This window comes from Convolutriloba macropyga, chromosome 13 (genome assembly GCF_964194025.1).
Source record: "Convolutriloba macropyga chromosome 13, txConMacr16.3, whole genome shotgun sequence".
Classification (NCBI taxonomy): Eukaryota; Metazoa; Xenacoelomorpha; order Acoela; family Convolutidae; genus Convolutriloba; species Convolutriloba macropyga.
The window spans coordinates 2,648,860-2,662,383 of record NC_134480.1 but is presented as its reverse complement, the minus strand read 5'-3'; the positions used below and the strand labels follow the sequence as shown (position 1 = coordinate 2,662,383).

The 13,524-nt window shown below is 33.6% G+C and overlaps 1 protein-coding gene and 1 non-coding gene across 4 annotated transcripts in view; one reads left to right on the top strand and one right to left on the bottom strand.

Annotated features, from left to right (window-relative positions):
• The window catches only part of LOC142351748 (WD repeat-containing protein 19-like), a 378,166-nt gene that overhangs the window by 283,744 nt on the left and 80,898 nt on the right, over window positions 1-13,524 (bottom strand). For all 3 annotated transcript variants that reach the window (XM_075403894.1, XM_075403893.1, XM_075403895.1), the window contains 4 exons: window positions 12,075-12,166; window positions 11,508-11,579; window positions 8,858-9,056; window positions 7,578-7,736 (listed from right to left, as the gene is read on the bottom strand). In XM_075403894.1, the coding sequence (XP_075260009.1) occupies window positions 7,578-7,736; window positions 8,858-9,056; window positions 11,508-11,579; window positions 12,075-12,166 (522 nt within the window). The remainder of the gene's footprint in view (window positions 1-7,577; window positions 7,737-8,857; window positions 9,057-11,507; window positions 11,580-12,074; window positions 12,167-13,524) is intronic.
• Trnap-agg (transfer RNA proline (anticodon AGG)) lies at window positions 9,813-9,884 on the top strand. The gene has a single exon. It is a non-coding gene; the product is annotated as a tRNA-Pro (tRNA).

Below are 13,524 nucleotides of genomic sequence, written 5' to 3'. Positions count from 1 at the left end.
AATTTATAACAAAATTTGATCAGATTTTTTATCATATTTTAACAGATTTGATTTTGTTGTTTTTACTTTTTTGTTTCATGACTTTGTTTCAAGGTAATCATAAATTAGTGAAGGCACGTTTTGTTTTATGATTAGTTGGATGGCGTTTAAATGGATTTTCGAGTCGTTTCCGGAATTCTTCCGGCTATGTTTTTTTTAAACAATTTTATTGGAGTGAATTTTGAGGCGGGAAATGAAACGCGTGAAAAAAATTGGAGTACTTTTGGTGCTGAACAAAAGTGAAGAGCGGAGCGAAAAGAGAGTGGTTTTTGTTCATACCGCTGTTTTCGATAGAGCGAAAAATTGATGTGTAAAAAAATTTTCTCTAAGCGAGCGAAATTTTTTTGTTCACGTGAGGCATTTGAAAGCAGTTTTTTTGCAACTTTTGATGGTTATGAGGTTCGGTTATGATATTGTATTAGTTTTAGGCTTGTTTTGATAGGAATAGAAGGTTTCAAGTAGTTAATTTGAGTTAAATGCTAATTTGGAGGTTTTTGATCAGTTTTGCTGATTTTTAGACGAAATTTAATGATTTTTTGCCTGTTTTTTTTGTTTTAATGCTTTAAGTGGGATTTGAATAGAAGCTTGTTACTTAAAGAATACTCAGATACCAATTGACCAAAAATTTCTTGGTAAAAATTATTTTATGAAAAATGACCGAAAAATTGAGAAATTTTACAACATTTCTCTTATTTTTTTTTGCAGTTTTTCTTTTTTTCAATCTTAGACAAGTTTCTTAACCTAATATGACTTGCCCATTGTTTTGTGAGCTTTTCATTGCTCTTATTGCAAAGGAACTTTATTCGGCTCTACGTTTCCTTGTACTATTAAAAAAAACTCATTAAGTTTTTCTAGTTTTTTTTGTTCAATTTGTTTTTGAATGCAGTTTCTATTCTTCCTTAAATTTTTTATTGCATTTGTGGAGCCTCAGGTTCACAAAAGTTGTTCAAGTTGTTTAGTCATAAGAATGGGTAATTTTCTCCTTCGATTCGTTTCCGGAATTCTTCCGGCTATGTTTTTTTAAGATCTGTTCACACACTTTCATGATTTTTGAAGTCAAATTGGAGTAGTGATTTTGGTCACGCCGAAACGGGACGTAGAGCGAAAAACCGAGTGGTTTTGCGGCGTGATAAATTCGCTTTCTTGCCAGTGCTTTTTTTGTTCACATGCGGCAATTTAACTTTGATTTTTTACTGTTTTTCGATTTTTTTGAATCGGATTTTTCCTATATGGTTTTTCCAATCCATTTATAGCTCATTCTAGGTCTAGTTTTTTGTTTGAACCAAATTTCTCTTTCTCGCTATTGATTTTTGTTCACATGCGGCATTTTCACATTAATTTATACTGTTTTTTCAATTTTTCGGTATCTGATTTTTTAAATGGTTTTCCTCATCCAATCATTGTCCATTCTAGGTCTATTTTTTAAAAAAAATTTAGTCAATGAAAATTCTTTGAATGTGTTTTTTTTGGAATTGACAACATCATTTCAACTCTCACATACAGCACATAGTTGTACATTAGAGAAAAAAAGTATTGCTGCATTTAATCCATTTTTATTGACAGTTAGTGAACTTAATTTCATAAAACCAATCAGTTGGAAAATTGATAGGCAAAAAGTCCTCTGAGCCTCTTACTCAAATATGCATTATTGCCATTAAAAATAACATTTGGCCTTTTCATTTATTGTACATCTTTTAAGAAACAGAGGAGTATTACGTTAAGAAATATTAATAGAAGAATAAAATGAAGAGAAAACGCAGTGGATGACGCAATCAACGTAGTCGGTATTAGCGCATTAAAAAAGCTTTTAAATTGGTTACAATAACAAGCCATCGAAAAAAGATAATAAAATTGGCGAGCGGTAACAAACTAAACATAAATGACTAACGGCGGACGAAATTTAAAATCTAAAATATCGAAATGAGCTCATTAAAACGTGAATTTGAACCTTCACAGCTCTTGCCGTGCATAGGGCACCCCACTAACTAGTAAAACTAGCAGAATTGCAGCGCAGATTATGATCTCCCGGTTTTACCAGTTTATCCCGACGAACACATGTTCAATTATTAACACTTAAAAAAACTTCAACAATTAATTCTACAACTATTCGAAAATTTCAATTATTCACAACATCACTTCAAACATAAACGACTAACGACGGAAGAATGGCTCTCGAACAATGAGTGCGAGCTCTATTAAATTGCAGCCTGCTTCAGTCGGGGGGGGGGAGCCTAAATGGGACTAAGAAGTTCAATAGTGGGCTTCAAATAACCGCATTAGAGGTTAATATATACCACTATTAAGATTTAAAGTGAAAAATGGTACCAGTTTCGGCGCAATTTTCATTTGACTTTGAGTATTAAATTGCCGCCAATTGAGTTCAGCTGCATGTGAGAGAGAATTTTAGAGCACGCAAAACGCAAAAAGTTAAGGGCGTAAAAGTCACTCGAAAAGTCAAGAAACAGTCAAGCGAAAAATTTGCATAAAAAGACGCACACGTTTAAAATAATTGCTTCTCTTCGAGAGAAATTGACAATTACATTCAGCTAATAACAGAAAAACTTTTGGAAAAATCTATTGGAATCACGGTTAAAACTTAAGAAACAATTTCTGCTTTCATTTTGCAAATCCATCGATGATGGATAATTAAACCGGAACAAACTATGAAATTAACAAACTTTGGGCTCTTCGAAACACGGATAATTAAATCAAAGAGAAAGAAAATGAGATCTGTTCGTTTGAATCAAATTTAACCAAATAAACATAACTGACTAACGTCAGAAGAATTGCTCTCGAACGACCAGTGGAAGCTCTAATCAATTGCAGCCTGCTCCGGTGGAGGGGGCTCAGCCTGAGAGGGCCAAAAAAGTTCACCAGGGGCCTCAAATGGGTTCACTAGAGAATACAATATACCACTATTAGGAGTTAAGGTGAAAATATTACACCAATTTGGCACACTTTTCATTTGACTTTATTAAATTTCCAGCAGTTGAGTTAAGCTGCTGAAACTTTTGAATGAGAGAGAAAATTAGATCACGCAAAACGAAAAAGTCAAGAGCGCAAAAGTAACTCGAAAAGTCAGTACGCTCATGCGAAAACTTTGGACAAAAAAGTCACAAACGTTTACAAAAATTGCTTGAAACTTCGTTCGAGCAAGTAAACAGCTTCATCTGCAACTTGTGGCATCAAAACAAAGGAAATGGTATTGCAAGCTTTTAAGCAATTCGAGCTGATCCTTAGACAACAGCGCCCTGGAGCTTAAGAAATTAGCAAAAAACGCGTCTATAAAGTAAACCGCAGTTTTACGCGGCACATACATTGTCTTCGAATTGCACCCGAGACCATAACAAAAAGTTTTGAGAGTGTGCTAAAAAAAATTAGCTTTACTCTCATACTAAAATGTTAAATAGAAAAAAAATCCAGCAATAATCAATTAGTCTAGCGAGATGCGCAAGCAAAAAGCATGATTTTAAAACAGCATTCTAGAACATAAGTCAGATCAGAAGTAAAAAAAAACTGACAAGCAAAGCATTTTTCCGGAAAAAACCAGACTAAAGTGCTTCTCAAACTTTTGGGAAACGAGAACAGCTACAACACTTAGAACTATAGGTAAACTAAGACAAAGAAAAAATAAATCAGCAAATTGGAAAATTTATGAAAATATTTAGGAGGAACTGCAATAATTAAGTTCATTTTCGCAATGGAGTAAAAGATATCAAAAAATCCCCCTTGCATGTTATTTTAAAAGAATTTAGACAAGACCGAAAACACAGAAAAAGAATGGCTTTAGAAGTGTTCCAAAAATGCACAAATTTGTAATTTCAACAAAAAAGAAGTAAACACTGTTTCATAGAAATTTCGGTTGCTAATTTACTTTTGTAATCAGTCCATATCACAAAAAAGTGCATTTAAGCAGAGCGAAAAAGAGCTCCTTGGATAATTGAGTGGACACCAATAGGTTTTAAGAACCTTTGGATTGGCAATTAGTTGAAAAACAAGGAGCGCCAATTTGCATAGTGCAAACAGAAAAATCCATCAACACAAAACAAAACCGATTACATCCATCAATAGCAGAATTTTTACGTGTTTTCCAAATATGAGTTTTCTTTGTAAAAAAATATTACAATACATGAGCAACTTCAATAGTTTCCTTGATGCTTCAAAATAAAAGTAACTCAAGCTTCTACGAATATTTCCTAGACATTCTAAAAAAGTTTGCGCTCAAGAAATATCTCCAGAAGAAATATTTGATCCCAAACAAAGTTGAACACTAAAAAATATGTTCTGTATTATTTATCGCTGTTCAAATAACTTAGCCAAATAGCGAAAAATAAGAAGCTAGAGACTACAGTTTACAAAATCTGTTCTCGGAAAAAATTCAACCAAAAAACTAACATGAGTACATGTTATGCATGTGAGCTAAGTATTCGAAAGTTGGGAAACTTTAAAAGGGGGAAGAAAAATTGGTTGAGGCTTGGAGCTTTGGCGAAACCTTTTTCTGCTCTAATGCAATGACAACCTCAAAAAAGCGTTAGTTGCAATTGCTTCCCCATTTTCTATAAGATTATACAACCAATCGCATAAGTACAAATCTTCGTTAACGAGGGAGCGTTTCAACAATAAAATCAATCGATTTTCGGATCCTCCCTGTTATGGCTTCTCCAATAATAATAAATCCCCGATTATGGTATGATCAAGATAATGGATGTATATAAGGACTATGAGTATAACTTAATTATTTTCGTTTAATAACTGTCTCCCATTAAAAACTGCCTCCCTTTAAAAACTGAGCAAATGAGTCGAAATAATTTAAGAAACGTTTCTTTTCAAAGATAAAATTAATAATATAATAATAACAAATTGTTCATTTTCTGTTATCGAGCAACACAAAAGAAGTTTATTTTCTGTGCACAAAAAATATGTACAATGAAGTTCAACAGAAAAAAGAGAACACCATTAGATCCTCAGTTGATCCGTTTTCAGGTGCCTCACAATGTATGAATTCAAAATCAAGGGACAGTGGTCTACTGGTATGATTCTCGCTTAGGGTGGGAGAGGTCCCTGGTTCAATCCCCGGATGTCCCCACAGATTTGTTTTAATTTGCTCCCATTTTTTACAGAATGGGGCAATAAATATGCGGCCGTCTTGCTATCTTCAGTCAGATATTCACTATTTGTTTACGCAACGAAACGAAAAAATAGGAAGGAAAACCATGAAAAGATTAAAAGAAAAGTATTGGGGTTGGGGGAGGGGTAATAATTTAATTGTTGTAAAATTTTTAACAAATTCAATTTACTTTTACAGGATTCCACAAAAATAGACCAGAAAATTTACAACTTTATATAAAAAACAAGTAATCAAAAGACAGATATTTTTACTTTCCACGCTTTTTTCTGTTCCTCAAAGTTACTAATTTAAATAATTATTAATTTCTGTTTATAACCAAAAGGTTTCCGATATAAACAAAACAAAAAAAAATTCGAAAAAAACTTGGTTGCTGAAAAAATTTACAAAACGTCAAAATTTTTTAAAAAGGAAAAGAAAGAAATCATTTCACTTTCTCATTTTTCGAAATTTTGAGCAATGTTTGTTTGAAAATTAGTACCTTGTAGTTGATTTTTTTGTTTTATTTGTTCCAAAATGAAACCAAGTGAAAACATAGTCAAGACGTACGGAAAAACTATAAAATTTTTTATCCAAGTAAGAATAGTTAACAGAAAAATGGAAAACATAGTTCATCTTTCTGCTAGCGTCGTTGGTATCTGGCCTATTTCATGAGCAAATTAGGTCTTCTATACAGTAGATTTTTCAACAGAGGCAGCATAAAAACATTATTAACCTTTTTTTTTATAAGACTAAGATCAAAGAAATTTTTTAGAAGGTTCAGTTTTGCATATTTCTGTGGGCACAAGCTTAACCTTTAGCCCAGATCCCTTAGATCTCTTGAAAACTGATTTTATTGCCAAATAACCGAGTTCCCCAAACATTGGACACTTCAGATCAGAACCAAAAAGAATAATTAGAGAATAAAGGAGAAAGCTGTTTTCTATTCTACTTTCTGATGATTATCCATGATGCTTCAACTAACCTTCTAATTAAAGCTCTCCACTGGCTCCCAGTTAACTGATTATTTCGGTCAAAAGAAAATGTGCAAAAGTCGCCAATATATTTTTAGCTTTCAATAAGATATAAAAATCTTTAATAAGAAAGATTTTTGGAAAATAGAAAACAATTTTTTGCGTAATGAACGGCTCAAAATCTCTATTTCATATTGATTAGCCGCCCCATTGAACTAAAACTCTAAAGGATTGCTCCAATTTTCACTTCAAGTAAAAAGAACAGGTAAAATTTTTAGCCGAGTTGAAAAACTTCGTTTTTGCAAAATACCAACCAACCAGCTGCCTAAAATATGACCTCTGCTTGAATTAGTCACATATGAAAACTTTGTAACAACAACATAAAGAAAAAATTGGGAATCTTTTTCAACACTGCTCCGTTCTCAACTGATGTATGGTCGACATAATCTCACCAATTGATGCAGTTTTGATTGAGTAATGAAATTATCACAAACCAGACTCCACAATTAATTGAGTTAAAATTTCACCTTTTCAGTTAGATAAACATGGGTATAAAATTTCACACTTCTTCTTGTATTTGTAAAGATTATAAAGCAGAAAAATATTTGAATTCTTAAGCCAATCATTATGATCATGTACGGTCGCTTAATTGTGCGCCATGTTAAGCTTGTAAACTGATCGCAGCCATTTTTTTTTGCAAAAGACGGCGTGCGCTTCTTCAAGTTAAGTTCTCTTAGCGACCGATTGCTATTTTTGAACGTAAAGTTTCTGTAAAAGCTGTTTTGTATTGCTAAAAAATGTTATCTGGTAAAATTATATCAAAATGAGGGTTCTGCATTTTTCAATTTTTATGTGAAAAAAGAGCTATCAAGATTGCTACGGAAAAAAAGCTTCAATTTGAGCTTCAGAAAACTAAGTCAAAAGAGCTTTTTGTCTCAAAACAAAGAGGAGCTTTAGAAAGATTTAGACAAACTTGAGACGCATGTATGAACATTCCGAGTTACGAACATTCTTGTACTTCAGAAAACTAGAAAACTTTCTTCATGTTCACTTAGCCGTTACAAGAATACATCCGAAATAACCAAGATCATCATGGTTCCAAACCTGTAATACTTTGACAATATTCTCATAAAAGCTCCCGCCTTCAGCGCGTTTAACCCAACCCCCTTAATTTTTTACTGATTCAAAATTAATTTCTAAGTTGCGTGTGACAAGGCAGTCAGTCGAAACATTTATAGATCACAGTTAAATAATCGAACGTTTCTAATCCTCCAGCATCGAAAACACCCCCCCCCCCCCCGCCCGCTCATTGGGTGAAAAAAATTGTGTCGAATTTGATTGAACAGTTGTCGTTGTTCTCACTTCAACCAGGAAAGAACCATTTCTAAATAACAAAATATAAACCACAATACCATCAACCCCCATTATGGGGCTCTAGGCAAAAAGAGCCCAGAACTCACCTGGCAGATATGGTCCCCATTGGCATCGCTCACACTGATGGCTCTGTCTTCACTTGCAAGTGCCAGTTTCTCATCTCTGCTCCAGACTAGTGAAGTTATTTTCTTCGTGTGCTTCGCAACTGGAGCTGGAAGTCTCTTGTCCGCGCGGTGGTTGTACACCTTCATCAAATGAATACACCCATTCAGACTCCAGGTTATAAAAAGTTAATAGTTTTTTTTACTCTTAATTCAATGAGACGATTGACGGGGAGTTTAAAATTCGTTGATGTAGTTGGATAAGGGTGCCAATTCAACTACTATTAAAATATTTAAATATTTAAAATCAACCACTAAATATGTTGAAATATGTTAAATATGTTCTATCATTCAAGAACTGTACTTAGACTACTCATCCTCATTGCGCTGGGAGGTGTCTCTCGCGGGCTTGAGGCTGTCCGGGACTGCATCGTTGAAATAGAATTTATTTAACCTTAATCTTTTTTTTCTCGTTTTATTTTTAGTTTTCTCTGTTTATCTTCATCCTCATGATGTTTCATATTTTGTTCAATTTTCAAGTTAACTTTAATAATAATGCTTAATTTTTGTGATAATTAAAATTGAATCAAATGCTCTTGGGCTGCCTTCAACAAGCCTAAGCAAGCTTTCCGGCTAGTCCAGTCTTGACTATGTATATACCTATCGATGTTAATTTTTTTAATTTTAATTGTTCAAGACGAATTCAATTATTATTAATGTAAATTGTTAATTAAGTTGGTTATTGAATTAAAATTAACTGTCTATATCACTTAGTCAATTAATGAAATAAATTGGAAACAAAATTAAAGTTAAAGACATTAACTCTGTACAAAAACAATAATTTTGTACAATTGGTCAGAAGTTTAAAATGTGACTTCAAGTTTTTCGCAACCAAATCAATAAAAAAGATATTTTAGACAGCTTCACTTTATTATTAGTTGAAAAATCGATCAGAACGTGGTATGAATTGTGTTGGAGCAGGAACAAATTTTTGCTTTAAACAAAGGAAAAAATGAGTAATTATCATTATATAACATTGCCAGAGAGCGCATATAGCCCTTCACACAATTACCGAACATCTACTATACCATAATTTGATTGCCATGGGGGGCAATTAGCATTATGTAATCACAATTTTTGGAAATAATACAGCACCGATAAACTCCACAAAAACATCTGCAAAATTAAAACTAACAATATCTGACTTGAAAGAAAGAGTGATCAGAAAACGTCACCACCAGATTTCTTTTTCATTAAACTAATACCTGTAAGTTTCCCTTGGCAGATCCCACCGCTAATTTTGCCGAAGTGGACCACTGAATTGCAGTTATGGGTTCCCGGATCCCAACATCCAGATCGATAGTCTTGCCCATTGTAGTGTCCCAGAGCACTATATGACTGTTCTGGTCAGAGGAGATGGCTAATACGTCACCGTCTGGGTCCCAACACAGTCCAGTGCAGTTGCTGAAATAGAAATAAAAAAACATAAACGACTAGCGTCGGACCAAACAGCTCCCTGAATTAGCGGTGGTGAGAGCTTAAGGCTTCAAATGACGTCATTAAAGGTTATTATAGACCAGTAATACCAACAAAAAGTAAAAGCACCAAAACAATTATGGAGCCTTTTTGACTTTTTTGATTTCGTAGCAGACTGTCGCCAACTTAAATTAGCTGATTAAAATTGTGGATCTTTTCCGTTTGTGCCCCCCAGCTTAGTGGGTGCATATTATTTGCAACCCCCAGACGCACGTGCAATATTTTTACATAATGATTTACTATGTAATGACACGTGCTCTGTCACTGGGGGGAGCATAACGTACTGGGGGGGGGGGGCACAAACGGAAAAGATCCAAAATTGTGAATAAGAGAGTAAATTAGAACACTCAACACTCAAAAAGTAATGGACATAAACGTCAAAAACGTTGAAATATTTTATTTGCATAACAGACAAACACGACTAAAACAATTCCCCCAAAACTTTCAGAGGAATGAATTATGTTAGTTTTCATTTTCGCCCAACTAAAAAAAACTACAATAATGGATGATAGTGGAAATTCCTTTTTTTCATTTCTGCTATCATCAACATACAAAGAGGTCGGATTGATTTTCTTATCAAAAAAACGAGAAAAACCTTTAATAATTGTCTCCCTTTAATATCTGCGCAAATGAGTCGACAGAACTTTAGAAAAGTTTCTTTAGAAAGATGACCTTTACCATCAAGGGACAGTGGTCTAGTGGTATGATTCTCGCTTAGGGTGCGAGAGGTCCCGGGTTCAATCCCCGGCTGTCCCCTGAGTTCTCTTTTCTTGCTTTCTTTCCGATATTTTTTTTCTTCAAAATGAGGCAATATACGCTGCTTTTTTCTTCCAAAGCTCACCTTTTGTTTACACATCGTACCGAAAAATGATAACAAATAAAAGCTAAAAATTTCATTAAAGGTTGATACTGGTGAGTTGTTTTAAAAAACTCGAAGGACATAAGTTGTTGTAAAATTGAGATCAATTTTGCCAATTGCTTTAAAATATAAGTCTCCTTTTGTGCGAGCTCAGCGGTTTACTATATTTGGGCCATTTTTGACCTATTTCATCAAGGATCAGTCATGGAAAAAAACCGTGATTAATCAATGCTGCATAAGGAATGGTGCCAATAAGCAAAGTTTTCAAAGCGTTACAAAGGCTAAAATAAATCTGCTTTATTTCGCGGTATTTTAGGTGTTTTTTTTAGTTCTAAGAGAGATCAAAATTTTGCATAACTTCTATGTTCGCTGAACTTTCAACAACAAAATTCATTCAACATTTGATAATATATAAGGCTAAATTGCAAGTTATGATTTATAGTCACATTTAACTTTCAATAGGTTATTTAACTTTCAATAGGTTATTTAACTTTCAATAGGTTATTTAACTTTCAATTCAGATTGAGAACAGCGAAGATTACTCAAAAATGAAGAATCCAAGTGAAAAAGTCAGTCAAAAAGTCAAAGAATGTTCTAGAACAAACGCGGGTGGCAATAATTACTCTCGGACGACAGGCGGGCGGCAACTTAATTAGGGTTGAAGCCAAAAATTTCTTTATGGGTGCAAATATTTTGATGTCGTCGGGGATCAAACCCACGACCTGCAAGATAGCAGTTGCAGATTTTCACCACTAAGCTACAACGACTTGATACTCCGCCGCTAACAATCACTTTTATGCCAGCAGTTATCTTTATTCAGGAATGAGAGCAACTGAGATTACTCAACATGAAGAAGTGGAGACTGAAAAAGTCACCTGAGAAGTCACAGAATGTTCTAGAAATGATGCACAAAATCTGTCGAGCAAAACTCTGCATAAAAAGACTAACGCTTCTAACAATAATCGCTTCTAACTTCGAGTTGAACGATCCACTAGACCACTGCAGATGGAAAGAAAACAAATACAGCCTAAATTTATTGACAACAATTTATATATGACAACTTTTATTTCACATTTATGATTTAGTAGTATTTTACTTTAGCACGTAAAAAAATCTAAAAAATATTGATCGTGGTTGTTTGACCAAATTTTTAATGTTGCTGATTTTTAAACCGACAACCAATTTAATTATATTACTTTTTTGGATAGCAAATATTTTAATTATCCGATCATTCAATGAATTTTAATGTGTGAACTGGAGCAGAGCAGCAGCACTTTGCTATGAAAAAATGCGCTAAATATGACAGATCAATGGAGGGAAATTGACAAATTTTGAAGATCGTGAAAAAAGCGACTCCTTCGCCGCCGAAAAATAATGCCGACGCAGCTTCGACTTAGCTAGATCTCGGCTACAGATAATTCGTAGTACAAACATCTACCCCGAGAACGCATGTTCCAGCATTTGTTTTTGGGTGAAGGAAAAAGGGATCCCAAACGGTGTCTAAACATAGGTAAACTTACCCCGAAATCTTGGTAGCGAAATCGTAATTGGGCTCTCCGTGTCTGTTGAACACATTCACATGTCCATTGGACCTAAATATAACAAAATTGGATTGATAAATTACTAAAATTACACCAACGGAAAACATCGTATCTATCAATTTATGAATACCGACCGTTCAGCATTTAGTAAAAACATTCAAGTTCAAGTTCATACATGAAGAACTTGAAATTGATTGTTTTTTTTTAAATATTGACATTCTGTGAATTTATCTCGAGGGATTTTGTTAAAATATTACTATGCAAATGTGTAATTTAAGTCAACAGAATCGATGAAAAACGCACACAAATATTTTTTCCGAAATAAAAAAAATATAACCAAAAGATTAAATATACTTGAATCAAAAAACATAATTGACACATCATCCAAGTATTCATTAATATTATTTCAATTATGCAATCAGATTAAAAATGTAATCAAATTAATAAATTAATAAATTCGTTGTTCTCTTCATAACTATAATAAAAAACTTTTGGATAAATGCTTACAAAACTTTCATCAACTTCTGGATTTCCAGAGGTACTCACCCACAAGTGACGAGATAGTTGGCTTTGCTCGACTGCCACTCAAAGTTGACATCTCCCGATCCGAACAGTTTCTCAGTGTGCCAAAAGAGACGCTTAAAAAGCAAATAAGTTTTACAAATGAGCAGATAAAAAACAGAAAACTTTCTAAATCAATATTGAAGACCTAAACATGGACAACTTGGTGCAGTGTTGTCAATCCAATAGATTTTTATATTCTCGAATAAAAAATGAAGTTTTCAATAAAATTAGAAAAAGGTGTCTCACTTTTTCCAAAAAATGGTGGATGCGAGAACAATTGTATAAGCTCTGAACTGTTACGATTGTTTAAAAAATTTCAAAAAAACAAAAACAAGTTAGATGCCGAAAAAATTGTTGAACTGCCACTCATTTTGGATCACTTTTTGGACACCCCCCCCCCCTTTCCCCGAAAATGACATCAAAAAGCCTGAACTAACGTAGGTACTTCTAAGTGACTAAAAATACAAATAAATCATAAAGCCCAAAAAATACTGACTACAAATACTAAACTAACGCTTTTCGCGTTTCAGCATTTGCAAAAATTATACAAAAAATGAAAACAAACCGACAAACGTTATATTTTATTGCTCTGGAACGATAGGCGGTGGCAATTTAATTATAGGGGTGTAACTTAGAAAAGTTTTATGGGTCCAAAAACCAACAACCTCACAGGGGGTCAAAACCGCACCTCCAAAAATAAAGAACTGAAGCCTGAAAAAGTCACTCAAGAAGTCAAAGAAATTTCCAAAAGAAAAACCAAAAAACAGACAAGCAAAAAGTTTGCATTAAAACCATGCTTGCGTCACACTTCGTTCGAGAGAAATTCAACAAACATGCAAAGAACTATGCAAAAATGTGACCCATTTACTAATCAAACTTGAGGAAAACGGACCATTCAAATGGGCTTGAAACGATAAACCATAATAAACAACAATGCTGAATGCGAACAACCGAAGTGAAAATAACCCATCACTACTGTTTCTTGGACAAATACAAACCATTTTTTTTTTAAAAAAATGAACAAACAGAGTCAACCTAACTCCCCTAACGACAACCTAACTCCCCTATATTTTATTCATTGCTAACGATAGACATTCAAAAGTAATCGTTAAAAACTTATGCCACTTTATTATAATGGATTTCTTTATATCATGAAAGTTCATCAGAGTATTCGCGAGAAAATGTTCATATAGCTTTGATCAAAGAAATACTTATTCGGAAAATCGAAGACTACTGTTTTTTTGTCGAGTGCTTAAAAGAAAAGAAACGAAGTCGAGTGACAATATTATCAACGATTTTCTGTCTATTGAATATAATTTATACATATACATGATAAAAAGTGTCCGATAACTACCCAAAAACAGCTATATCAATAAACAAAAAATTTACGTACATCAGTGAATAAACTAATTTTAAAGGGATTATTAAAAAT